Source organism: Quercus lobata, chromosome 1, assembly GCF_001633185.2.
Source record: "Quercus lobata isolate SW786 chromosome 1, ValleyOak3.0 Primary Assembly, whole genome shotgun sequence".
Classification (NCBI taxonomy): domain Eukaryota; kingdom Viridiplantae; phylum Streptophyta; class Magnoliopsida; order Fagales; family Fagaceae; genus Quercus; species Quercus lobata.
This window is the reverse complement of record NC_044904.1, coordinates 55302300-55330153: the sequence shown is the minus strand read 5'-3', so window position 1 is coordinate 55330153 and position 27854 is coordinate 55302300. Positions and strand designations below refer to the sequence as shown.

At 35.7% G+C, this 27854-nt stretch overlaps 3 protein-coding genes and 2 long non-coding RNA genes across 6 annotated transcripts; 3 read left to right on the top strand and 2 right to left on the bottom strand.

Annotated features, from left to right (window-relative positions):
- Window positions 1-1652: 1652 nt before the first annotated feature.
- LOC115992841 lies at window positions 1653-14964 on the bottom strand. Its single transcript, XR_004092696.1, has 3 exons — window positions 14905-14964; window positions 3313-3316; window positions 1653-1714 (listed from the first exon to the last, which is right to left on the bottom strand). It is a non-coding gene; the product is annotated as an uncharacterized LOC115992841 (long non-coding RNA).
- LOC115992794 (2-hydroxyisoflavanone dehydratase-like) lies at window positions 1677-15879 on the top strand. Its single transcript, XM_031117039.1, has 2 exons — window positions 1677-1733; window positions 14920-15879. The coding sequence occupies exons 1-2, from the start codon at window positions 1720-1722 to the stop codon at window positions 15875-15877; spliced, it is 972 nt and encodes a 323-aa protein (XP_030972899.1). The 5' UTR covers window positions 1677-1719; the 3' UTR covers window positions 15878-15879.
- Window positions 2047-3563, top strand: LOC115992804 (2-hydroxyisoflavanone dehydratase-like). Its single transcript, XM_031117049.1, has one exon. The coding sequence runs from the start codon at window positions 2228-2230 to the stop codon at window positions 3197-3199; it is 972 nt and encodes a 323-aa protein (XP_030972909.1). The 5' UTR covers window positions 2047-2227; the 3' UTR covers window positions 3200-3563.
- A 3263-nt stretch (window positions 15880-19142) lies between the features above and the next one.
- On the top strand, window positions 19143-21215 carry LOC115955927. Its single transcript, XM_031074340.1, has 3 exons — window positions 19143-19303; window positions 19913-20052; window positions 20137-21215. Exons 1-3 carry the CDS (start codon window positions 19143-19145, stop codon window positions 21213-21215), a joined length of 1380 nt encoding a protein of 459 aa, XP_030930200.1.
- Window positions 21216-23175: 1960 nt separating this feature from the next.
- LOC115992833 lies at window positions 23176-27843 on the bottom strand. 2 transcript variants are annotated; one of them, XR_004092684.1, is made up of 8 exons: window positions 27761-27843; window positions 27591-27637; window positions 26589-26630; window positions 25559-25675; window positions 25103-25202; window positions 23900-24344; window positions 23651-23761; window positions 23176-23536 (listed from the first exon to the last, which is right to left on the bottom strand). It is a non-coding gene; the product is annotated as an uncharacterized LOC115992833 (long non-coding RNA). The 2 variants fall into 2 exon arrangements; XR_004092693.1 differs by lacking the exon at window positions 26589-26630.
- Window positions 27844-27854: the final 11 nt, after the last annotated feature.

Sequence of the window (27854 nt, the reverse complement as noted above, 5' to 3'; positions counted from 1 at the left end):
GGTTATAAAGAACATGTATAGTTTTATCAATCGCCATGTAGTAGGTTGGATGAATTTCCCTCCAAAATAGTTTGGCGGTAAAATTTTTCAAAAATAAAATATACAAACATGGGTAAGTGGAAACCCCACCTACTTCCCCTCACTCCCTTTTAATCTCCTCTCTTTTCATCCAACCAAGAGTGTGTGTGATAGAAGAATTTATATATAGATCTGTCAACCTAGATGAAATTTTGTTTGTGAATATTAGAAAAACTCATAATAAGATGGTCCTAAATTCCAATAAGCAACTTTGAGCTCACAATGCTTATAACAATATCATAATTTTTAGGAATCAACACAAATAATTCGCTTGAAATCTTCCCTTTCTATGCTGTTGCAAGAAATTAAAATTCATACTTACCTTGACAAAGTAATTGTAACATCCTTCAATTTTAACATAATATTAAAAATTTTAATATTTAATTATTTGCTGTGCACATCATAAAAGAAGAAATTAAAATTTTATGAGAGCTTTAAGAAGTCTAACTGCACATTGTCAAATTAAAAATATAATATTATCTTACAAAGCTCATTGTTAATTAGTTTGGATAAGATATTAGACAAAAGAATCTATATTGTGGGTGATTAGTTAGTTAAGCTCAATAGAGAAAAGAAAATTTACATGAATTGGGCTATTATTTATTTGGGCCGACATCTTAACTCTCTATATATCTCTGTGCTTCCTAATTTCTTTCTTCCCCCAAATGGTTCAGCCGCCACTCGGTTAGCACGACACAAAGGTGAAATATAAAAAAGAAATACAGGTGAGAATTCAACTATCGCTTTTTTTTACTTTATGGTTTATCACTTTGTCCCACCATTAAAACATTTTTTTCCTTCTATGATCTTACATTTCCACACATAGCTTCGGAAAATCCAATTAATGGGTAAAATTGAGAGCCAAGAGATTTCTCATTGGTGAATTTCCAATGCCTTAAAAAATAGGTTCTTTTTGATGAAAAAAATACGTTCTTGTCTCAAATGTTAAAACGTTCTGTGAATCCAGACTATATTCTATATCTGAAGATGTGCTTGGATTGTGTGTGGGACAGGACACTTTAGCAGAGGTAGAATCTTTTGCACATGCAGCACGCACATGGTTCACAAGCATATCTCTGATGGCTTTTCTACAACTCCACTTGAAGATGAAGTTACTTTTGAAAGGGAAATGGGAAAGAGTTATGTTGGAGCATCATCTTGCGGTTATACTCCACTCTTTATATCTTAGAGAAACTGTTGAAGCATCATTTTGTAATCATACTCTCTAAAACTGAGATGAATTTGTGTTTACTTATACTGTTGAAGATGCTTGAATAATTGTTACCACTGTGCATAAACATCAAATTCTATCCTAAAAAAATATTGAAATTGATTCAACGTCATGAAATGATGTACTCATATTTTAATAATTCATCTAATAATGATATGCTAACCACTTAAACTGACACTAGACAATTTGATGAAGTCATGCAGACCCACTTGATTTTCTTTATTACCTGTTTTGTCTTTATCAACTTGTTCGTATAATTGTCGGCAAGCAGATGAGAACAAATTCTGAAGTTTTGTCACAAAGGTCTTCTATGTCTTCCTTTTCCTCCACTTTTAACCATTAAAGCTTTGCAAGCAAGCAATAATAGTTTCCATTCATCCATTTTCTCTCTTTCTCAACCAAAGGCTGCAATGACTTCCGCCACCAAAGAAGAGAGGATTTTATGTTGGAGCATCATCTTGCGGTTATACTCCACTCTTTACATCGTAGAGAGACTGTTGAAGCATCATTTTGTAATCATACTCTCTAAAATTAAGATGATTTTGTGTTTACCTATGCTGTTGAAGATGCTTGAATAATTTGTTACCACTGTGTATAAACCTCAAATTCTATCCTACAAACAAATATTTAAATTGATTCAACGTCATGAAATGATGTACTAATATTTTAATAATTCATCTAATAATGATATGCTAACCACAGCCACTGACACTAGACAATCTGATGAAGTCATGCAGACCCACTTGCTTATATTTATTACCTGTTTTGTCGGCAGGATGATGAGAACAAATTTTGAAGTTTTGTCACAAAGGTCTTCTACGTCTTCCTTTTCCTCCACTTTTAACCATTAAAGCTTTGCAAGCAAGCAATAATAGTTTCCATTCATCCATTTTCTCTGTTTCTCAACCAAAGGCTGCAATGACTTCCGCCACCAAAGAAGTAGCCATAGAGCTTCTTCCTTTGATCCGGGTCTACAAGGACGGCTCAGTGGAACGCCTCGAAGACACACCGATTGTTCCACCATCACCTGATCAAGATCCAGAAACTGGAGTTTCATCCAAAGACGTAACCATTTCAGAGGACCCTTCCATCTCAGGTCGCCTTTACCTTCCAAAACTCACTTCCCACAACCAAAACCAAAAGTTCCCCATCTTGGTCTACTTCCATGGCGGTGGCTTTTGCATTGAATCCGCCTTCTCAAGCCTCTACCACTGCTACCTCGGCAACTTAGTCTCCCAAATCAATGTAGCCGTTGTCTCGGTTGAGTACAGACTTGCACCAGAGCACCCTCTTCCAGCTGCTTATGAAGACTGCTGGGCTGCACTTCAATGGGTTGCTTCTCAATCAGCTGGTAACGATAAAGATCCATGGTTAACCAATAGCGGTGACTTTGAAAGAATTTTTATAGGTGGTGATAGTGCTGGTGGCAATATAGTACATAATATAGCTATGAGAGCTGGGGTTGAGAGCTTGCCTTGTGGTGTTAAAGTTTTAGGTGCTTATTTTGTCCATCCTTATTTTTGGAGTTCTAAGCCAATTGGCTCAGAGTCTAAGGAAGTACACGAGAAGAGCTTGCCAAGTTTAGTTTGGAACTTTGTGTATCCCTCAGTAACTGGAGGTGTTGACAATCCAATGATCAATCCAGAAGGGCCAGGTGCACCGAGCTTGGCTGGGCTTGGGTGTGATCGGTTGCTTGTGTGTGTGGCTGGGAAGGATTTAATAAGGGACAGAGGTGTTTGGTATGTTGATATGGTAAGGAAGAGTGGGTGGAAAGGCGAAATAGAATTGTTTGAAGTGGAGGGTGAAGACCATGTTTTCCATATCTTCAATATTGAGACTGAGAATGCTAAGGCTATGGCCAAACGCTTGGCTTCTTTTATCTTCCAGTAAAAAAAAAAAAAAAAAAAAAAAAGCTTTGGTACATTAGAAGGAATGCTGCTTGGGACTATAACAGCAAGCAATAATCATAATGGTAGTACATGCTTCATCATGATGAGTCCCACTTGCCTCCTTCCATTGTTTTAGTTTAACTTATGCTGTTTGATTGTGATCAATAAGGCAAATTTCTTCAATCAAAGATGGCTTGTGGTAAAGCTGGTTTTTTTTTTTTTTTCATGCTTAATTTTGTGACCATGATTTTTGGGATTTATTCAATATATGTCCTTATGTTCCATATATGCATACACATCTTTATTTTCTATCAAGAGTTCTTGTATACACTTGTTGAGCTCTTTGGGATAATTTTAGAGCTAAGGCAGACCGCTCTCTCTATTTTGAAGGTGCTATTTTGTATCATGGGCATATATAAAACTCCGCTTACATGGAGGTTGGTCCGCTAAAATCGGTCTCATTCTATCCTAATCTTGATCAGACCTTATATTGGTTATTTTGCGCAATTTTGATTATCCTCTTCTCTCACCATCATCTCCCTTATAGTGAGAGATTCTTTGGAACCACTACTCCTCAAGGATGCGATGTAACATTCCTGAACAATGGTATGGTTTAATTCCCTCGACTTCCCCTAGCTTATGTTCCATGGAGAACCACACCATCAAGCTATAAGTTGTGGTGACAACTTCATTTGCTTGAGAGTTATCTTGCCTAGAATGACATTACAGTTTAATGGAAGGTCCATGCTGGGTCTTGGCTTATTTTCTTATTTTTGGCCCAAGCTCTCTTAAGGGAGTTTCCAGTATACACATAGAGGACAATATATACAAAAATGAAATTAACACACAAGTTGGGTCTATTTTCTTTTTTCTTTTTTTTTTCTTTGGGAAAAAAGTTAGGTCTTGTTTGGTCTTAACTCATTAAGGCTTATTTTCCTTTTTCTTTTTTTGGCCCAAGCTCTCCCAAGGGAACTTCTAGCGTACACATAGAGGACCGTATATACAAAAACAAAAAGAACACACAAGTGTGAGAGATAAGGTCTAGTTTTGAGCTTTTCTTCCTCTTATCATGGCCATTGAAATGTGTTAAAGCAAAGAGTCTCAAAGGTGCGTTGGATTTCTTTCAACAAGTTGGTGAAGTTGGGTTTTGTAAAACTCCTTGACGTAACCTTGTATTTTTTAAAGTTACTTGTGTAAGCCCAAGTTCTGTGATAAAATTTGAGTTGAAGACCATTATAACATGTTCTTTATTGTGGATTACCTGAAGCACAACCTGTAGATATAGATTTAGTGTGCGTTTGGGAAGTGATGTCGAAGTTGGCTTTGGGGTCGGATCCATCTTGTAATATCATGTGGTTCAATTTAGTAACGCCAGGTGGTTTGGGGGAACTATACAGTGTAAGATGCACTTTGATGAAAATGTCAAAGACTTAAATGGGAGAGATTATTTGGATGAGCCACATGAAGCTCGTTGTCACAAAAAAAAAAAAAAAATATATATATATATATATATATATATATATAAAGAAAATTCTTAGTTTATGCCATACTAGCAGTGTAAATCCTACATTTCAAATTTAGCAAATGTGTACAATTGTACATGTTTGTACACGTTTGTTGAGTTTAGATGTAAACTTATAATTATCTTTAAAATTTGGAAATACTTTTATTGTTATAATTCCTTATGTACATTTGGCATTGAAAAATCTAGGCGATTTGGTGTGGTGTGATAATGCATGAGCTACAAAGTTACATTTTTTATGAACCTCTTTTTTTAAAGACCATTTACAAAGGTTCGGATCAAATTTTTTGTCTAATCCCAAAGTCTAGATCTCCCAAGGGGTTGTTGAGTGACTGAGAGATTGAAAGAGAAAGAGCAAAAGTTGAGAGAGTCGTAATAACTTTTTGTTAGAAACCAACTAATGATTTTCCAACAATTGTCTCATATATGATGAAAGAAGTTTCTCTCCAAACACTTCATATATTTTTATATTATGTGTAAATCTTAAAAACCTAACCGTTGAATTGCATGCTTATTATATCCTTTATGCTTATAAAATTGCAAGAAGATCAAAGTTCAGTTGTTTTGTCATCAAACAAATGTTAAAATTTCAAGTTTTTGTGATATAAAATTGTGTATAAAAAATAAGTTATTGATTGGATAGTAAATAATATTCAATTTGAATGAAAGTTGATATACATATTAAGAATATAAGCAACATGAAATTTAATGCTTAGATTTTCAAAAACTAGTATTGGTGCACTATGGATAGATTCAAAAACTGTTGTCTTTGCTTATGATGTTAGATTTGATTTGTATCTAGGAAAGGTTTCATGGTTATTTGGTTTTGATATGGGTTTGGAAAGGTTGAAATCAATGAGGGCTGGCTAGAGAAGGTGAGATCAAATCATATAAGAAATTTTTTCAAGCATTTCTAGGATGTGTATTGGGTTATTGAAATGGTTTGTAGAAAGAAAAGCAGTGAAAGATTCATAGAGATTTTAGAGTTTCATATTAGGGTGAGGAAGGGGGTTATTTGCATACTAGAATGGAGAAATTTATATGGATGATGCCTTAGAATTTGAATTTTAGGGCTATTTCTAGGGCAAAATTTTGTGGGGACACAACTAACGAAGTCAATGAATCCTTGTCAAAATCATGGAGGAGATCCTTCCAAAGTAGAGTCACTAATCCTGTTGGAAGATGACTGGAGATTCTTGGCAATAACATTGGGGGTATGTTGTCTTGAGTTGCTGACACTATAGTATTAGCTGGTGCCTTTACTGACCAGCAAGGTTATCAATGTGGAGGGTTTATGTCAAGCAGGGGAGATAGGATCTCAAAGGATGCATAAGAGTGGAGTTTGGACTTTGGACTTTTGACCAACAAGCTAAGATTTGACGTGCGTGGTTCTCAATTCTTAGGTGCCAGTAGGAGGTATTTGTAAGAACCAGATCATACATTGGGCAGACAAGCATAATAGAAGAAGAATTGTCTCTAATTACCGACGACATTCAAACTTTGCCCAAAAAAAAAAACCTTGTGGTATTTTTGTGCCTAGTTAGTTCGGCATGTAAGTTGGGTTGATAAATATATTTTAAAAACGTGTGGAAGTGTGTTCCAAAAGGGAGAAATAGTGGGTCCATCTAATAAGGCACATCAAACTAGCTTCAGGGAAAACTCTGAAGGTAGGTCCACAGTTTTGGGTAATAATAGCAATAAAGGATTTCTGTAGTTAAAAAATTTGGCTTCTTCCACTAATTTTGATATAGAGAAGGATGGTTTAGGTAGAAGGGGAGGGAGGAGGACTAGCATTGAGATTCTTCAACATCTGTTATGAATATGAAGATTTTTCTTGAAATATTTGGGGTTTGAATGATCTTTAACAATAGTCTGTTGGAAGGATTTATATGTGTAATTTGAAGGGAGATGTGATATGCTTTTCAAGAAATGAAAAAAAGTTATAACTAAGGAGCATGCTAGGAGTTTTTTTTTTCTTGGATAAGGTATAGGCTTTTATATATTGGACTATTTTGTTAAATGATGGTGTTACTTGGCTGTTCATCTCATGTTGAATGGTGGGTTGTGAAAAAGATTGATGTGGATATTGGTCAATACTCTGTTTCTTGTCTTTTCAACATAGAGAAAGATACCTTTTACTAGACTATTACATCCTTTCGTCTTTAAAAAAAAAAAAAAAAAAAAAAAAAAATGTAGGGGAAAGATTCATTTAGGATTTTATTGGAGTGTATACTTCAAATGTGGAAGGGGATTTATGTGCTATGTGGGAAGAATTTAAGCATCTAGAATGAATTTTGAAGCTTGTGAGATGAGGAAGTGCCATTTGAACTAAAGATTAATTGGCCAAAAATGATTATTTTAAGAAAATTTGAGTTGAAGACCATTATAACTTGTTCTTTATCGTGGATTGTCCAAAGCACAACCTGTAGATATAGATTTAGTGTGCGTTTAGGAAGTGATGTCGAAGTTAGCTTTGGGGTCTAACCCAACTTGTAATATCATGTGGTTCAATTTAGTAATGCCAGGTGGTTTGGGGAGAACTATACAATGTATGATGCACTTTGATGAGAATGTCAAAGACTTAAATGCGAGAGATTATTGGGATGAGCCACATGAAACTCGTTGTCACAAAAATGTATATATATAAAAAAGGAAAATTCTTAGTTTATACTATACTAGCAATGTAAATCCTACATTGTAAACTCAACAAATGTGTACAATTGTACACGTTTATTGCGGAGGTGATGGTTGTCATTGAGTTGTGCACTGCATTTAATGTGGAGTTGATTATTGCTTTACTTGAAAGTTTCCTTTCCCTCTCACTTGCATCTGGGACTATGGCTAACTTCGGTTCTTTATTTTTCAACTATGCTAGCTTCCTCCTCGTCTTCCACGGGGCACCCTTTGTGAAGCCTCCTCGGGTGGAGTGTAATCCTCTGGTTTTCCAGTTTGTCGGATACATTGAGTATATTAGTTGGGTTGGGCCTTGTCTGATAGTGTATTGGGCCAAAGATCTCTTTGGGCTTGTCTTGGCATGGGTACCTCTCTCGGACCCCTCCTCCCCCCCCCCCTCCACAATTACTTATATAATAATATTTAAAAAAAATATAAATTAATAAATCAAATTAACATTTGTTTATAACATACACATTCAAATTTATTGATCTCAAAAGTAATAATATATGGCATATGAGCCACAATAATAATTTTTTTTTTCATAATATCCATCAGCTTGTGTAACCAACTCCATTTAATTCTATGTTATCATGTTCATCTTGTGAAATTATTTCTTCATTGACACTTTTTTACATCATCATTAGCATTTACTATCTCTTTTTTTTTTAATAATATATTTTTTTATATTTATTTTTGGCATTATTGATTGTTAGACTTATAACAATTAGCAAAAGTAAAAATAATAATTTATTCATAGTTAGAAAAGAAATTTGCAAATACGAAAGTGAAATGTCAAGTGTGTAGTTCTAAATTTTTAGGAGAAAAAGAAAAAGGAAAAAACTCATGAACATATTATTTTATTGGGCTCAACGAAGTAATCTAATAATTGTGTTAAAAATAAGTCTAATAACTAGTTGGACTCAAATAAATTCATAAATAAAAACAAAAGAAAAAAATATAAATTTTAAGCCACCAAAAAAAAAAAAAAAATCAATTCTAACCCGCATGTTTATGTATCATACGATACATACAATTTTAGGATACCATATGATTCATATGATACACACCTATTTATTGTACGATTTATGAGCATGAAACCTTTTGTACGCGATACGATACGTATCGTGTATTATACTATACTAACAACTATGATCTTAAGTTTAAACTCTATCACCTATTTTAAAAGTAAAAATTCCATATTTCTCATTTTCACGTTTTGTACTCCCTCATACTCCATATGCGAGGAATGTTGTTGACCCATGTAAACCCCATGTTACACCCATCTTCCTTATACTATGTATGTAAGTAATGTTATTGACCCATGTAGACCCCATGTCCCCCAATGGCACTCACACCACAAACAAAACTATTGTTGTTGAATCACATAAACCAAATTAGTTTTTTTTTTTTTTTTTTTTTTTTTTTGGTGCTAAACTTCAATGTCATTACTCAAAACTAAGAACATGGAGAGCAATCCCCCTTACAAACAAACTCAAGAGAAAGGGGAAGATTGCTTTTATTAAAACAAAATGATTGGAGGGAGTTGAGTGCAAATCTAGCAGCTGCATGTGTTGCAGAATTGCTGTTTCTCCTAATCCATCTAAACTTGCAAGAAACAAAACAAGAAAGTAAACTATTTATGTTGCTAACAATAGTACTTATGTTCCAGTCAGGGAAATGATCAGGTGATGATAGAGCATTGAAGCACACTTGAGCATCCCTTTCAATAATGACAATCATCCATTATTCTTGAATTGCTAGGTGGATAGCTGGTAGAATAGCAGCTGCTTTTGCCTGAGATGCTGTGCAAAGATGATGTCTAAAGCCCTAAATAAACAGAACTTCACCCAAGTGGTTCCTAGCTACAACAGCTAAAGCTGATTTGGAGTTGTTTAGTGCCCCATCCACATTGAGTTTGACCCAGCCAATGGGGGGTAGGGTCCACCTCGAAATGGGTTGTACAGAAGGAGTAGGAGTCAAGGCCAAGAAGGTTTTGGAGAGCTCCACGAATCTTGAAAGCACATTTTGCTTCACCTTGTGTATGTCAGCTCTACTTTCCTGGAAGTGGGTCAGGTTTCTCGTCCTCCAAATTTCATCAATAATTAGCATCATTTTAAGCAGAATGGTCCATTGGTCTTGAACTGGGAGTGGAGAGCGAGGGGGAGATATGATGAGCTTAACAATGTCTTCATTGGAAACAAAGGAGGGGGGATTAATTCTGATACCCTAGCAGATTGAAGCCCAAAGAGCTCTAGCAAATGGACATTCAAAGAAGAGGTGTACACAAGACTCAACTCCAGAGTTACAAATGATGCAAGTAGGATCAAAATGATCAATTCTTCAGCTTAGATTCACCTTCGTAGGAAGTGCGTCTACTCCTGTTCTCCATAACAACATTTTTAATCTCTCAGGTAACCTTGTTTTCCAAAGCTTCTTCTAGAGGTTGTTTTGTTGGTTGTTACCGCTAGATGATCTGAAGGAAAAATCATGAACATATTTGACAGAAAACATACCCTTAGAGTCTGGCACCCAAATGAGCTTGTCTTGCTTGGAATTTTAAGGAATTGGAATAGCTAAAATAGCTCTAGCTGAATCGGCAGAGAACAAGTCAGCAATCATATTGGAGTTCCAGGATTTAGAATGTTGATCTATCAGCTCAAAAGCCTTTAGAGGGTGTTGAGTGACTGTGCTCACTCTAGGTTGAGGCTTGAAGCCCTCTAGCCATGGGACCCATTGATCTGTCCAAACATCAATTATCCTACCATCACCAAGCTGATAGCATGCTCCTTTTTCGAAAAGATTTTTAGCACACTCAATTGCTCTCCATGTGGGTAAAACTTTTTTAGATGGGTCAGCTCGGAGCCAATCATTGCTAACTTTGTACTTTTCATGGAGTAAATCCATACACATGCTTCTCTTCCCTGAATATACCATCTAGGCTAGCTTAGCTAGATGGGTTGAGTTTACTTCCTTGGCTTTTTTGAACTCGAGATCGCCTACATTTTTGGGACGACATAGATTGTCCCAAGCCTTCTAGGCTACAAATCTTCTTTCTTTTTCCTTTGGTTTCCACCAAAACCTCCTAGTTAAGGAGTCAAGCTTATCACAAATCTTCTCTGGAATATTGAAAGCAGAAAGAGTGAAGTTTGGTATGGTTTGGGTGACCGAATTGATGAGGGTGCACCTACCTGCTCAAGACAGACATCGGCTTCTCCACCCAGTTAGCTTAGCTTCTAGTTTTTCTTGAAGGAATTTGAAATCCTTTGAGGGGGATCTAGATATGAAAAAGGGTGCTCATAAATAGATAGCTTCCTTTTTGAGGCTCTACATTTGGAGATGGTGTTTTATGGCTCTTCTACTTGATGAACATGTATGTTTGGAAAAAAAATTCCAGATTTGCCTGTATTTAGGCTTTGGCTTGACCACTCACAATACTTGTCAAGAAACTTTGCTAAGATTTCTGCATCTTTTTTAGTGGCTTTTGAGAAGAGGACAATATCGTCAGTGTACATAACATGTGTCACAACAGGACCTCTAACACTTGCTTTGACATTGCTGATGTTACTTGAACAGAGATCCTTATCCAGCATTCTCGATAGCACCTCCTGCCCCAAAATGAAAAGGTATGACGACAGAGGATCTCCTTGCCTCAAACCCCTACTAGGTTTGAACTATTCAGATTTGCCTCCATTAACTAGAATTTCGAATGATACTGATGAGATGCAATCTAAAATCCACCTGATAAAGCCATTGTCAAATTCAAAATTGGTAAGCACGGATTGGATAAAACTCCAATTAACTCTGTCGTATGCTTTTTGGAGGTCTAACTTAATGGCCATGAAGCCCGTTTTAACCTTTTTGACCTTGAAGCTGTGGAGTAGTTCATGGACAACAACCTGATTTTCTGTGATCCATAAACCAAATTAGTTAATACAATATCGGTACCAATTACAAAACCAGTATTAATGCCCCCAAAAATGTAATGGATATCATACCAACTTGTATTGACTGTACTAAGAATTTTTTAGGTATTTTGGTTGGTATAAGAAAAATAATTAAAAAAATGTATTTTTTAATTAAAAAGATGGGTTATAAAATATATGGATGATTTTATCAATCGCTATGCAGTAGATAGATGAATTTCCCTCTAAAATAGTCTGGAGGTAAAATTTTTCCGAAATAAAATATCCAAACATGGGTGAGTGGAAACCCCACCTACTTCTCCTCACTCCCTTTTAGTCTCCTCTCTTTTCATCCAACCAAGAGTGTGTGTGATAGAAGAATTTATAGACCTGTCAGCCTAGATGAAATTTTGTTTGTGAATATTGGAAAATTTCATAATAAGATGATCCTAAATTCCAATAAGCAACTTTGAGTTCACAATTCTTATAACAATATCATAATTTTTAGGAATCAACACAAATTCGCTTGAAATCTTTACTTTCTATGTTGTCGCAGGCTTGCAGCATCATACGAAAAGAAATTAAAATTCATACTTACCTTGACAAAGTAATTGTAACATCCTTCAATTTTGACATAATATTAAAAATTTTCATATTTAATTATTTGCTGTGCACATCATAAAAGAAGAAATTAAAATTTTATGAGAGCTTTAAGAAGTCTAACCGCACATTATCAAATTAAAAATATAATATTATCTTACAAAGCCCATTGTTAATTAGTTTGGATAAGATATTAGACTAAAGAATCTACATGGTGGGTGATTAGTTAGTTAAGCCCAATAGAGAAAAGGAAATTTACATGAATTGGGCTATTATTTATCTGGGTCGATACCTTAACGCTTTATCTATCTCTGTGCTTCTTAATTTCTTTCTTCCAAATGGTTCAGCCTCCACTTGGTTAGCATGGCACAGAGGTGAAATACAAAAAAGAGAAATACAGGTGAGAATTCAACCATCGCTTCTTTTACTTTATGGTTTGTCACTTTGTCGCACCATTCAACCAATTTTTTCCTTCTATGATCTTACATTCCCACTCATGACTCATAGCTTCGGAAAATCCAATTAATTGGTTTAAGTGAGAGCCAAGAGATTTGTCATTGGTGAGTTTCCAATGCCTTAAAAAATATATATTCTTTTTGATGAAAAAAATACGTTGTTGTCTCTAATGTTAAAACGCTGTGAATCTAGACTATGGTCTGGAATTGCTTCGCGGTTAGGAGAGGCAAAAGTGAAAAAAAAAATAAAATAAAATAAAATTCCAAATAAACATTCATTTAATAAACCATCAACAAATAAAAATATACAAAATTATTGTTTTTTAAACTATTACAGTGCAATTATTTATGAAAATGGAACATTAGATTTTTTTTTTTTTTTTGGTGAAATAACATTAGATTTTCCTCAACATTAGTAGTTGGCAATATTGCACCACTAGTTTTAGCTTCTAAATCATTTAAAGCTTTTTTTTTGAAAAAAATCAAAATATAGTAATTGGCTTTTTCATAATTTACAAATAAAATATAATTTGAAATTATCATGTCATTATATAGTCAATAATCTATAATCATTACACACGATAGACAAACACTATACACACAAGCAGTCAACAAATAACCAACAAACTCAAAAACTAAAGAATTGCACCAATGATTTGGCTTGCATTTTTGTTTTTGGTTGCTAAAGAAAATTCGGGAAAATCTAGCAATGTTCCACATTTTTTTTTTTTCAATTTAATGCTGAGGTGGCATTTTTTAAACATTACTTTTTAGCCACGTTAGCATCTTGTGTGCCTGCTGTCACACACTATGTGCCATGTAGACATTTTTCATTAAAGAGTTAACGGTAGAGACCAAATTGATTACAAGTTAAAGATAATAAAGACCAAAATGAAATTTTCGCTAAAAATATTTTTAATTTTATAAAAGAAACTAAATAACAAAAACACTATCAAACCAAACTACAAGTCTACACTAAAATGCACAGAACTGTCAGAACATCACATGCGCATTGTGTTGTTTTACATAGTTTACGGTTGTTAGTCACTAACCTAGAGCCACCTGACCACCATTTATTATAATAAAATAAAATAAAATAACTTTGGCCTTATTAGAGATTGGAAGAGAAAGTTCAAAGAGTCAAAGAGAGAGAGGTTATTTTTTATTTTTAGTCTGAGGAGCACTGACCCAGGTCCAACTATAGCTCCATGTCTGTTTGCGGTGGTACTCTATCTGAAGATGTGCCTGGATTGTGAGTGGGACAAGACACTTCAGCAGAGGTAGTATCTTTTGCACATGCAGCACGCACATGGTACACAAGCATATCTCTGAGTAAACTTCAATGAAATCTCAGATGGCTTTTCTACAACTCCACTTGAAGCTGAAGTTACTTTTGAAAGGGAAATGGGAAAGAGTTAAATTGGAGCATCATCTTGCGGTTATACTCTACTCTTTACATCTTAGAGAAACTGTTGAAGCATCATCTTGTAATCATACTCTCCAAAACTGAGATGAATTTGTGTTTACTTATGCTGTTGAAGATGCTTGAATAATTGTTACCACTGTGCATAAACCTCAAATTCTATCCTAAAAAAATATTTAAATTGATTCAACGTCATGAAATGATGTACTAATATTTTAATAATTCATCTAATAATGATGTGCTAACCACTTCCACTGACACTAGACAATCTGATGAAGTCATGCAGACGCACTTGCTTTTCTTTATTACCTGTTTTGTCTTTATCTGAAGATGTGCCTGGATTGTGTGTGGGACAAGACACTTTCGCAGAGGTTGAGGGCTTGGTCTATCATTTTAAACTTATATTTTTATATTTCAAACATATTTATACATCATTTTCTCACTTATATGTATTTTATAAAATTATAAACAATCTTTTTCAAACTATTTTATCGAACAAATCTTTTGTACATGCAGCACGCACATGGTTCACAAATCACAAGCATATCTCTGAGTCAACTTCAATGAAATCTCTGATGGCCTCTCTACAACTCCACTTGAAGATGAAGTTACTTTTGAAAGGGAAATGGGAAAGAGGGGATTTTATGTTGGATCATCATCTTGCGGTTATACTCTACTCTTTACATCTTAGAGAAACTGTTGAAGCATACTCTCTAAAATTGTGATGATTTTGTGTTTGCTTATGCCGTTGAAGATGCTTGAATAATTGTTACCACTGTGCATAAACCTCAAATTCTATCCTACAAGCAAATATCTTAATTGATTCAACTTCATGAAATGATGTACTAATATTTTAATAATTCATCTAATAATGATGTGCTAACCACATCCACTGACACGAGACAATCTGATGAAGTCATGCAGACACACTTGCTTTTCTTTATTACCTGTTTTGTCTTTATCAACTTGTTCGTATTGTCAGCAAGCAGATGAGAACAAATTCTGAAGTTTTGTCACAAAGGTCTTTTATGTCTTCCTCTTCCTGCACTTTTAACCATTAAAGCTTTGCAAGCAAGCAATAATAGTTTCCCTTCATCCATTTTCTCTCTTTTCTCAACCAAAGGCTACAATGACTTCCGCCACCAAAGAAGTAGCCATAGAGCTTCTTCCTTTGATCCGGGTCTACAAGGACGGCTCAGTGGAACGCCTCGAAGACACACCGATTGTTCCACCATCACCTGATCAAGATCCAGAAACTGGAGTTTCATCCAAAGACGTAACCATTTCAGAGGACCCTTCCATCTCAGCTCGCCTTTACCTTCCACAACTCACTTCCCACAACCAAAACCAAAAGTTCCCCATCTTGGTCTACTTTCACGGTGGTGGCTTTTGCGTTGAATCCGCCTTCTCAAGCCTCTATCACTGCTACCTCGGCAACTTAGTCTCCCAAATCAATGTAGCCGTTGTCTCGGTTGAGTACAGACTTGCACCAGAGCACCCTCTTCCAGCTGCTTATGAAGACTGCTGGGCTGCACTTCAATGGGTTGCCTCTCAATCAGCTGGTAATGATAAAGATCCATGGTTAACCAATAGGGGTGACTTTGAAAGAATTTTTATAGGGGGTGATAGTGCTGGTGGCAATATAGTACATAATATAGCTATGAGAGCTGGGGTTGAGAGCTTGCCTTGTGGTGTTAAAGTTTTAGGTGCTTATGTTGTCCATCCTTATTTTTGGGGTTCTAAGCCAATTGGCTCAGAGTCTAAGGAAGTACACGAGAAGAGCTTGCCAAGTTTAGTTTGGAACTTTGTGTATCCCTCAGTAACTGGTGGTGTTGACAATCCAATGATCAATCCAGAAGGGCCAGGTGCACCGAGCTTGGCTGGGCTTGGGTGTGATCGGTTGCTTGTGTGTGTGGCTGGGAAGGATTTGTTAAGGGATAGAGGTGTTTGGTATGTTGATATGGTGAGGAAGAGTGGGTGGAAAGGCGAAATAGAATTGTTTGAAGTAGAGGGTGAAGACCATGTTTTCCATATGTTAAAAATTGAGACTGAGAATGCTAAGGCTATGGCCAAACGCTTGGCTTCTTTTATCTTCAAGTAAAATTCGGTACATTAGAAGGAATGCTGCTTGGGACTATAACAGCAAGCAATAATAATCATAATGGTAGTAGATGCTTCATCATGATATGTACCACTTGCTTCCTTCCATTGTTTTGGTTTAACTTATGCTGTTTGATTGAGATCAATGAGGCAAGTTTCTTCAATCAAAGATGGCCCGTGGTGAAGTTGTGGTTTTTTTTTTTTTTTTTTTTTCATGCTTAGTTTGGTGACCATGATTTTTGGGATTTATTCAATATATGTCCTTATTTTCCATATATGCATACACATCTTTATTTTCTATCAAGAGTTCTTGTATACACTTGTTGAGATCTTTGGCATAATTTCAGAGCTAAGGCAGACCACTCTCTCTATTTTGGATGTGGTATTTTGTATCATGGGGATATATAAAACTCCGCTTACATGGAGGATGGTCTACTATAATCGGTCTCATTCTATCCTAATCTTGATCAGACCTTATATTAGTTTTGCACAATTTTGCTTATCCTCTTCTCTCACCATCATCTCTCTTATAGTGAAAGATTCTTTGGAACCACTACTCCTCAAGGATGCGATGTAACATTCCCGAACAATGGTATGGTTTAATTCCCTCAACTTCCCCTATCTTATGTTCCATGGAGAACCACACCATCAAGCTATAAGTTGCGGTGATAACTTCATTTGCTTGAGAGTTTTCTTGCCTAGATTGACATTATAGTTTAATGGATGGTCCTTGTTGGGTCTTGGCTTATTTTCTTATTTTTGGCCCAAGCTCTCTTAAGGGAGTTTCCAGCATACACATAGAGGACAATATATAGGCGAAAATGGCCAACTGGCCTTAAAAACCAAACAATCTAGTTAGTAGGCGAGACTTAGAAAGATATTTGGTTAATAGCATCTCGAGCCTCAGAGGCTCGATTTTAGTCTCAAAATCGAGCCTTTGAGCCTCGATTTCCTTGTGTGATCTGGCGTAAAATGGTCCACCTGGAAATCGAGTCTTATAGACTCGATTTCGACGTGAAAATCAAGTTTCTAACAGTCGATTTCCAGCCGTGGAAATCGAGTCTATAAGACTCGATTTCCAGCTGGAAAACGAGTCTCACGAACTCGATTTTTGAGTACAGTACTCTTACTTTATTCGTCTGATATCTGGTCATGTCAAGCACAGCTCTAACGTGCCTTTGCTGCACAGCTCTAGCGACTGGTCATGTCAAGCACAGCTCTATAACTGCAAAGTCAAGCACAGTCAAGCACAGCTCCGTGCCTTTGCTGCACAGCTCTAGCGTCTGGTCATGTCAAGCACAGCTCTATAACGTGCCTTTGCAGTTTGCACAGCTCTAGCATGTGCCTTTGCAGTTTGCACAGCTCACTCATTGTAGGTTACATTCAGTTGTCTGGCTTATAGGTACACACATGCACTACCCACATCCTTCCTCTCACTCATTTTCATTTCAGCATAAAATTCTGCATCTGGCTGTGCTGTTTTACTCTCATTCAAATCTCACCCCATTACAAAATTCAAATCAACTCACCCCACATCCTCATGTCAGGTAAGGTTTCTCAATCTCTCTAATTGTTAGTTTCATATATAAATATAATATATATAATATATATATATATATATATACATATATACATATATATATATATATATATTATTAGGTTTTTTTATGGGTATGTGTATCATGATTAATTTTTTTTGTTTGGTTTGATATTGTTTTTTATATTTTTGATAGAATGATTTGAAGGTTTGTAATGGGGTGAGTTGTGTGTTTAGTTTTTTTATTTTATTTTTTTTTTAGTATAATTAATGATTTTTTATTTTTTATTTTATTTTGGAAAAAAATGATAATGATTGGGTGTGTTTGTATGTGAATATGCAAATGTGGGGTTTGTAAGAAGTTATATTTGGAAGTGTATATATTTGCTAGGATTTTATACAAAGTAAAAAATTTATTTAGGTATATATTTGTATTGTTAGGCTTTTATCATGACTAATTTTGCAAGTTAGTGTATATAATTTGCTAGGATTTATACAAAGTAAAAAATATTGTAGATATATATTTGTATTGTTAGGCTTTTATCATGACTATTTTTGCAAGTTAATGTATATATTTGCTAGGATTTTATAGCAAGTAAAAAATATTGTAGTTATATATTTGTATTGTTAGGGTTTTATCATGACTATTTTTGCAAGTTAATGTATATATTTGCTAGGATTTTATAACAAGTAAAAAATATTGTAGATATATATTTGTATTGCTAGGCTTTTATCATGGCTATTTTTCTTGTTATTTGGTTTGATATTTTTATTTATATTAGTTAGAGCTGAGTTGAAATTTTGTAATAGGGGTGAGTTTTGTTTTTAGTTTTTGTATTTGTTTGAGTACGAAATGATAATGATTGAGTGTGTTTGTATGTGATGTGGGGCGAGTATATGCAATTGTGGGGTGAGAATTTGTGATTTTTGTACTTTGAGTAGATAGAAAAGGTTTTGTAATTGATGTTAAATGAAAAAAAAAATATGTCGCTAACATATTATACTTGACTCTTTAATAGGTTCACAACATCTGAAGAATATTGATATAAATGTATACTACGGTGGACCTCTTAACAATCCTGGGGGGATTGAGGGATTTCCATTTACAGGGCCGGGTATCCAATGCTACCCCATGATGATACGTCGTAAGTTGATGACGTTGAATGATTTGAAGTTGAAAATAATGGACGAATTGAATTTGAACTCTGCTTGGTATGACATCAAGATTATTTATCGTTACCCACAAGAAGTCCTACATGAATGGATAAATTACGGGTATATGGCGATTAAAGAAGACAAACATGTGAAGATGATGTTTAATAGGATCCAGAAAATGCCCCAAGTAAATGCTGCTGAGTTGTACATAAGTTCAGAGCCGCTTGCGGAAGTTGATACTGAGATGGTGCAACAAACAACTACGTCTTTACAATTTACAGCCCTTGATGATGGATGCACTGCAATGGGAGGGTATACAATGGGAGATTATATGCTCCCATCTCAAGATCATGTTGTAAATACTGGTGAAACCCTCCATTGTCAAGAGACACATTTAGAGGAGGATGACGAAGACGAAGACTATGTTGAAGACGAAGACGAAGATGAAGATCATGCTATGAATGATGGTGAAAGTATTGATGGTGTGGATGAGTACGAAGAGAGGATTGAATGAGGTGAGCTTGAGAACGATGTGGATGACCATGAAGTCGTTCCCCATTTTGAAGAGGAAAATATGGAGTTCCATGATGAAGATGATGCAGACGATGATATTGGCATCCAGCGTGATACAAATACGACCACTGGCTACAGACCTCCTGCCGACTCATTCTACGCAAATACTTGGGAAAATATGTTTGATCCTTCACGTCTATTAGAACCATTTGTTTGTACTTGGTAAGATGGGATGCATTTTTGTAAAGGATTGACTTTTGCAAATAAATCGGCGGTGAAACGTGCATTGACAATATACGCAGCAAATGATAATAGAAATTTTATAACCCGGAGGTCAAGCACCACAAAATTGTGCGTTGCATGCGTTGATGACAACTGCAAGTGGTATGTTGGGGCATTCAAGAAGAATAAACTTAATGGTCTGTGGGTGGTCACGTCTTATGTGGGTCCACACACTTGTATACCCTTTGGCCTGCAAAGAGACGGTAGAATGATGGATTCTAATTTTGTTGCATCAGAAATTGTGGAAAAATTGCGACAAAATCACACTGCTCGTATTGATGAGCTCTGGGAGATCATACGTACTAAGTATAATCATGAGCTTTCTTACTATAAAGTATGGGACGCAAAACAAAAGGCAATTGCTAAGATATTTGGGGATTGGGAGGAGTCTTACCAAAGGTTGCGGAAATTGTTGTTGGCATACTTGGATCAGGACTCAGGTACCAAGTACAGCTATCACACCATACCTAGGCCATACGAAGGTATTGCGGTACTTCACTATGTATATTGGGCATTTGCTCCATGCATTGCTGGATTCAAATATTGCAGGCCAGTGATCAGTATTGATGGGACTCATTTGTATGGTAAATACAAAGGGGTGTTGATGATTGCAATGGCAACTGATGCTAACCAAAAGGTTTTGCCTCTCGCCTTTGCTGTTGTAGACAAGGAGTCAGGGCCTAGTTGGGGTTGGTTTTTAGAGTGTCTTAGGACTTCCATAGAGCATGTCATACCTGAGGATGGCATTTGCATTATTTCTGACTGACATAAAGGTATCAAATGCGCCATTCGAGAGTGGCCTATAGGTGAGGACGGAAGAGAACAGGTATATCATCGATATTGCCTTCGACATGTTGCTAGCAACTTCAACACAAAATATAAGGACCCGACTTTAAAGGCATTGGCCTTGAAAGCTGGATATGCAACTCATGAAGCAAAATTCACGTCCATAATGCAAACCATTAAGGAGGCCGAGATTAATTTACTGAGGGGTGTAGACCCTACTGATCGCCACATCCTACGCTATATGCCTTACACATATCTAATGAGTGAGGATGTTGATAAATGGACCCAGTCACAGGATGGTGGAAGACGTTACGGGGCAATGATAACCAATATCTCTGAGTGTTTTAATGGGGTACTTAAAGGTGCCCGCGGTTTGCCCATTGCTGCAATGGTTGAGTTCACATGGTCCAAACTTGTTGCATATTTCTACGATCGACATGAAAAAATTCTTTTTGATCTCTCTCAAGGTAAGGTGTGGAGTGATTATGCAATGAAGATCTATAACAAAAATGAGCAGAAAACTGCAGGACACACTCTGAGGAATTTTAATCATGAAATTGGTGTATATCAAGTGGTTACCCCGTATAACGATCATAGAGGTGGAGGGGGAAACCACAGTCATGAAGTGCATGTAATTGAGCAAACATGTGGTTGTGGGAAGTGGCAAAACTTGAAGATCCCTTGTTCACATGCAATTAAAGTTCTTAAAGGTTTGCACCTCGATGCGACAAGCTATATTGACCCATGTTACAGTTTGAACAACGCCATTCAGACATATTCACATCATTTTGTGGTGCCAAAATCAGAGTCATTGTGGAGGGATGTTCGCGGACCACGATGGGTGCCTAACCCACAGCTGTTGCGGGGCAAAGGTCGTCCTGTGAAGTCAAGATTAAGGAATGAAATGGATGGGATACAACGAGAACGGGGAAGCCAGAGGGAAGATCCGGACTTGAGAGAGATTCAACCAAGGCAACGATGTGGAGTGTGTCATCAAGAGGGGCATAACCGCAGATGCTGTCCCAATTCCCATGGCGCTTCGACAAGTGGTAGTGCTGCAAACTAGGCAAGTGTTGTCACTGTTTTTATATAATATGCTCAGAATGTCATTTGGTTGTTGTTCTTCACATTTGGAAACTAACAACTGTACCTTCGTGGTTGTCAGGCGAGCGGAGACTGGATTTTTGAATGGCATTGTACGTGGGAGTTGTGGTTATGTTCGGTATGGACAAGTGCAGCAAATTCTATGTAGACTATGTTGTATCAGTATGGAAATGTTATAGGTGACTATGTAGAGTATGTTGTATCAGTATGGACAAGTGTTAGACGACTATGTTGTATTGACTTAGTTTTTATTTTGTTAATTGCTAAATATTGTGCTAATTGAACATTTGTTATCCATTGTACTCGTTACATGAATTGCGTTGTGCAGCTTTTGCCTGTAATGTAATGATATGGCATTGGCAATGTAGCTACTACTTTGCCAACTTCAACCACAGCGGCCTTGTTTGAACCGATGATAATGTATTGACTGTTTTTGTGTGCTAAGGGCAACTAAAATGCCCATGAATAGTAATTGTTTGAATCCAATTATTTGCATCTGATGTACTCTCTCCTTGACTGGTGATTATGCTTGTATCTACTTCTTTACCGCTGACCATGTGATGTGTTCTGGATATCTTTTACTATGGTAGGGGACGGACAAAAGTCATTCTGGTTTACACCTACAGGACTGCAAAACAAACGGAAAAAAAAAAAAACTTCCCAGTGGAAATCGAGTTTTAGAAACTCGATTTCCAATCGGGTGGCATTATCGCAAATAAATGACACAAACCAATTTACAAAAATGCCACATTCAATGGAAAGCGAGTTTCTCAAACTCGATTTCCACTGGGCACTCTACTCTCCCACTTCCCCCTAAAAAAATTTTGCTCTCGGGTTGGTAGAAAAGTGCCCAGTGGAAATCGAGTTTGAGAAACTCGATTTCCATTGAAGTGGCATTTTTGTAAATTGGTTAGTGTCATTTATTTGCGATAATGCCACCCGATTGGAAATCGAGTTTCTAAAACTCGATTTCCACTGGGAAGTTTTTTTTTTTTTTTTTTTTCATTTGTTTTGCATTCCTGTAATTGAAGTGGCATTCTTGTAAATATATTACTGGAAATCGAGTTTCTAAAACTCGATTTCCACTGGAAATTTTTTTTTTTTTTTTCATTTGTTTTGCATTAATGTAATTGCAGTGGCATTTTTGTAAATATGTTACTGAAAATCGAGTTTTTAAAACTCGACTTCCACTGGAAAATTTTTTTTTTTTCATTTGTTTTGCCTTCCTGTAATTGAAGTGGCATTCTTGTAAATATGGAAAGCGAGTTTCTAAAACTCGATTTCCACTGGGAAATTTTTTTTTTTGTTTTTCATTTGTTTTGCAGTACTGTAATTGAAGCGGCATTTTTGTAAATATATTACTGGAAATCGAGTTTCTAAAACTCGATTTCCACTGGGAAAATTTTTTTTTTTTTTTTCATTTGTTTTGCAGTACTTTAATTGAAGCGGCATTTTTGTAAATATATTACTAAAAATCGAGTTTCTAAAACTCGATTTCCACTGGAAAATTTTTTTTTTTTTTCATTTGTTTTGCATTCCTGTAATTGAAGTGGTATTTTTGTAAATATATTACTGGAAATCGAGTTTCTAAAACTCGATTTCCACTGGAAAATTTTTTTTTTTCATTTGTTTTGCATTCCTGTAATTGAAGTGGCATTTTCGTAAATATATTACTGGAAATCGAGTTTTTAAAACTCGATTTCCACTGGGGAATTTTTTTTTTTTTTAGCATTTGTTTTGCATTCCTGTAGGTGTAAACCAGAAACTCGATTCAAAGGGTTGTATTCGGTAATCACCTATGTAGACTAGTTCTAAGAGCATAAAAATCGTGAATGTAGTACATTAAAAACAAAATGTATTGCATTTTGAAATTATTAAATATAACATTATTATAAAATACACCAAGAACATTACTGTCCAACTTTGTAAATGCCCAGCATACAATCTCATAATATAAATCTTGTAATACAAATTTCTACAGAGCAAACCTTTCCAGTAATACAAATCTCATAATATAAACCTTGTCATACAATCTCGCTCCTTGGCAAAAAATTTCCTTGCAATTGGAATAATTACCCTATCATACATGGGGACCCAAAAAATAAAACTGATGACATCAAAGGATGAGAGAGAGGCTGCGGGAATGGTGAAAGAACCAATGCTTGTGTCCATCATCATTCCTTGCTCCACAAACATTGTACACATCTGGGCATAAACAGCAGAAAGAATATATGACACATCAGGGTGTTCTTTTGCAGCTTCAGCAGCTAACGAAAGAATATCCTGTAAAGTGACACAAAGCATATTTATTAAAATAGAAAGAAAAAATCAATGTAGTCACCAATTCGGTACAATATATCTATAATCAAGGCACCAGAGGAAAGTAAGCCGAGCTACCTGATGCCAGTGTCGTCCAAGGAAGAGAAAAAATGGGCTTACAATCACATGATCTGCACCTTGTTGAATGCAAGAAAAAAATGCATCTCTTATCGATGGTTCTGCCAGCTCCTACCCATATCAAAGATATTTCAATAAATGAGAAGCCGTTTGCGCAGAAATAAAACCATGACAAAAGCAACATAGTATGATGTCCACCCAAAAAGGAAAGAAAACCAAGCAGCAGCGCTACACGCAATAAAAACTAACCTAAATCATCAAGGCAGTACTGATCAACACAAGGTTTGATCCCACCAGTCCCCAAAGCAACCAGATAGAGCCCGAAGAAGAAGACCATGTACTGAGCTGGAGTAGTTGACGGGCATACAGTCCCCATTTGGTCCACTTATCGATTGAATACACCTACCCGACTTCTTATGATACACCTCCATTTTCGTGGACCTCAGAGGTAGGGTCCAACGAAACTGATGAAAAGGCTGACGAGGTTTTGAAGTTTGATAGCTTGGACGGTTGGACTCCAGAAAATCATTATCGATGGTCTAAACCTAGAAATGTTTAACACTTAGATTCAGTCCATCGATAGTGATTTTCTGGCGTCCAACAGTCCAAGATATCCAACTTCAGAACCTCGTAGCCTTTTCATCAGTTTCCTTGGACCCTACGTACAGAGCAAAGTTCAAAAATAGATACGGTCCTGATAAACAACATAATCATACAACACATTTTCAAAGTCCCCAACTTCATGAGGCATAGCCTCTCTAAATGTTGTTAAGAAGCAATATGTTTATAAAATAAGTGTAATTGAAATGACAATGTTAAGATGAATAAATGGAAAAAATACCCTTATATATTCAGCCCTTCATTTTAAAACCAGGGTCTAATATTAAAATTGTGATTAAATGATGTCATGCATTTCCCTCTATATTACTCCCAAACAAGGTTACTTACCCCTCATTCCTTTGCATCCCTTTATTTGAAAACCTCTAAACAATGTTACTTCATTCCTTTCTTTTCCATTCCTTTCTGTTACTTAAATGCATTCTATTCTATTCTATTCCATTCCTTTATGATTTACTCAGTCCATTCCTTTATGAACTCCCAAACAAAGTGTCAATGACCAATATTAATGATGAACAATTTAAACACTCCAACCAATACCTTGTCATGTGAGATATGGATTATGCAAAATGAGCATTGATAAAATACAAGCAGCAATGCAGCATAGCTAGAGTACTTGACTGACACAGCTAGATCCTTTGCTTTAATTTTCCAGGGCTGTTAGGGTGTAAAAAACCCAAAGCTTAAATCTTCTTAAGAATTTTTCCCCACTATGGGTCGTAGTTGGGGTGTGGGAAACTCAAGCTTACATCTTCACAAGATATGACATGATCAGGACAAAAATGAGAAAAAAACTAAACCATTTCAAAATATGCATAACACTGAAATACACACCACATCTCTCCATTGCTATTGAAGCCTCATCTCTTGTGTACCCCATACTCATTAAGGATGACAATTTATTATCCTCATCAAACACGGTATTTGTGATTTCCTGCAAGATAGATCCAATGTATATGCATATTATCAGCAACCAAAAAAAAAAAAAACAAAAAACAAAACAAAACAAAACAAAAAACAAAAAACGTAATTGCAATTGTCATGATCCTACATGTCCCTCGTATGTGCATCAATGATTGCACAACTTTCAACAATATTGCAGAATTATATTTCCATGTAGGTGGGTAGGAAGACAAGAGCCACTAGGAAGCCATGCATAATAAAGAGTTGCTGGTGGGCTCATATTTGCAGAAGGGTATATTAGATGAAAATTGGTTCAGAAGTCCATACAGTAAACATAATCTAAGTAATTAGTTTAGCCCAAAAAAATAAAAAATAAAAAATCTCTACCTCATTGTCAGACCAACTGTCAACATCAGAGAACCCATCCAGAAAGCTCCCATCACAATCCAAAGAGTAATTATCAGAATCAATATGTTGCTGTTCTTGAGGAGATGTTTCAAGAGTCTGAAAAATAATTAATATAAAGGTCAGAAATAGATAACCCCAAATGGCAGATTAATTCAAGTTGTGAAAGGTGAAGCACTAGTATGTTCACAATAGAATCATATGGCAGCCCACAGACAATAAATTCTGGTCTAACAAGGTAGCCAATCATTAAGCCATAGAAGAGAATTTTCAGTCCAATGTGATAGACAATTTATTAGGCCACTCAAACCATATAGGGAATGAGCGAAACGTAAGTAAGTCTTGGAACAGTTTACAAGTGAATACCATCCATATTTACGGTTCCCCACTCTCCCCTCTCTTGAAAAGATGATCCCCAATTTTTAAAGAGTCCAAAAATACCAGGTTACTGAGTTGGGTTTGTGATAATTTCCATTTTTTTTTTATTGTTAAGTTATACACGCACCTGGGTCCTGAATCCACAACCTCATCCTCTACCTAAAACTTCTTAAGGGGAGGAGATGCTAATTGAGCTACAGCACATTGGCAGTTTGTGATAATTTCTAGAATAAATATGCTTGTAACAAGCAAGATAAGTCCCAAAAAATCTGGGAATTTTTTAGTAATAGTACAGATGGACCTTTCATATAGTTGAAGTCAATTGTACTTTATATGTTTTATCAATTCTTTCTCAATTTGCTTCATTATTGTAAATGTACTTATTAATAATTTCTTTGGTCACTTCAAGTGCAGATTCCAAAAACCAACAAAAAAAAAAGAACTTACTTATGTAATTATTATTTTATATTATTTAGTTATAAAGAATAATACATACACATATATTTTAATATTTAGACAAAAATAATATAATAAAAATATTTATTTAATTTATTACTTAAAAAAATGCATTTGGAGTTAAACAATATCATTTAGTTCATACAAATAGAATCTACATGAAGAGAACAGGGAATACCATGGTACTATGTAGCCAAGACAGGAGTAGGAACTACATCATCTGAGAATTAGGAAGCTATTAATAGGTGATGCAAAATGGGTTTGCATGAATAAGAATTAAAATGAGAAAAAGAAAATCTTAGGGTACACCACCTATGGGTGCTTGGAATCACCAAAGCTATAGAGAAAACTCTTTTAACTTTTTCTTTTTTTTTAATTCAAAATTGTCTCAAACTATACCTATAGCAGATTCTCCCCCCACCCCCAGCCTCATTTTTAGGGCTTCAAGGATTAAATAAGGTCACAATTACATCCCATTAGATCCTCAACAATATTGAAGCCCAAATTTGAATTCAATAATTAATAACTGGTATCATGTATAAAATGAGTAAAAATCTAAAATTATTTTGGTTGTACCCCCGGCATCACACCTTGGTTGGTGAAGACCTCAAATTTGAAGTACTTATGATAAGAACTTTTGCAATTAACACTTGCAAAAACTCTTGGAGCACTTGAAGTTGTACTAAAACCAAAGAAGCTTGTTGTCCCACTGTATTAAATTCATTTAGAATGATCATATCAATGGGTGGAATAAATTATACAACCTTATCTTGACTGTGGGGTGTGTGGGTTCAGTGGTGGTTTTCACAGTTTTGGGCTATGACAAAGACTTCGAGTACGCTATAAAACGGGTTTGCATCAATAAGAAATAAAAAAGGGGAGGGGTGGGAGGGAAGAAAATCCTAGGCTTCACAACCAAGCTTTAGAGAAAACTCTTAAATCGGAGATTTTATATTCAAATTGTACTGTCTCAAACAATTCGTAGAGGTTGTTTTTAATGGCTTCAAGGTTACATGAAGACACAATTACGTTGCATTGGAAAAAAATCCTCAATAGCATTAACGCACAAATTCAATTTAAAAATTCAAATATGAGATCAGGTATCTCAAATAAGTACAAGATGAAAATAATCAATTCAAAAATAATTTGTTTTCTTGTACTCCCTGCATCACTAACTCACCGAGCATGTAAGGAGTGTATTTAGAATTGAATCTGTATTGTCCTCTCCTGGATATTCATCAGAGAAGGGTTATTTATAATGCTTATAAGTTAAAAATATACACTATATATATTATAATAATAAATGACCCAGAAGCAGTAAAGTTATATGGTTAATAACAAGTTAACAACCAGTTCGATGCTTAATTGAACATTGTTTCGTGCTTTTGCAATGGCAGCAACTCTCAGATAAGCATCAACATAGTCTGGATACTGCAAAGAACGA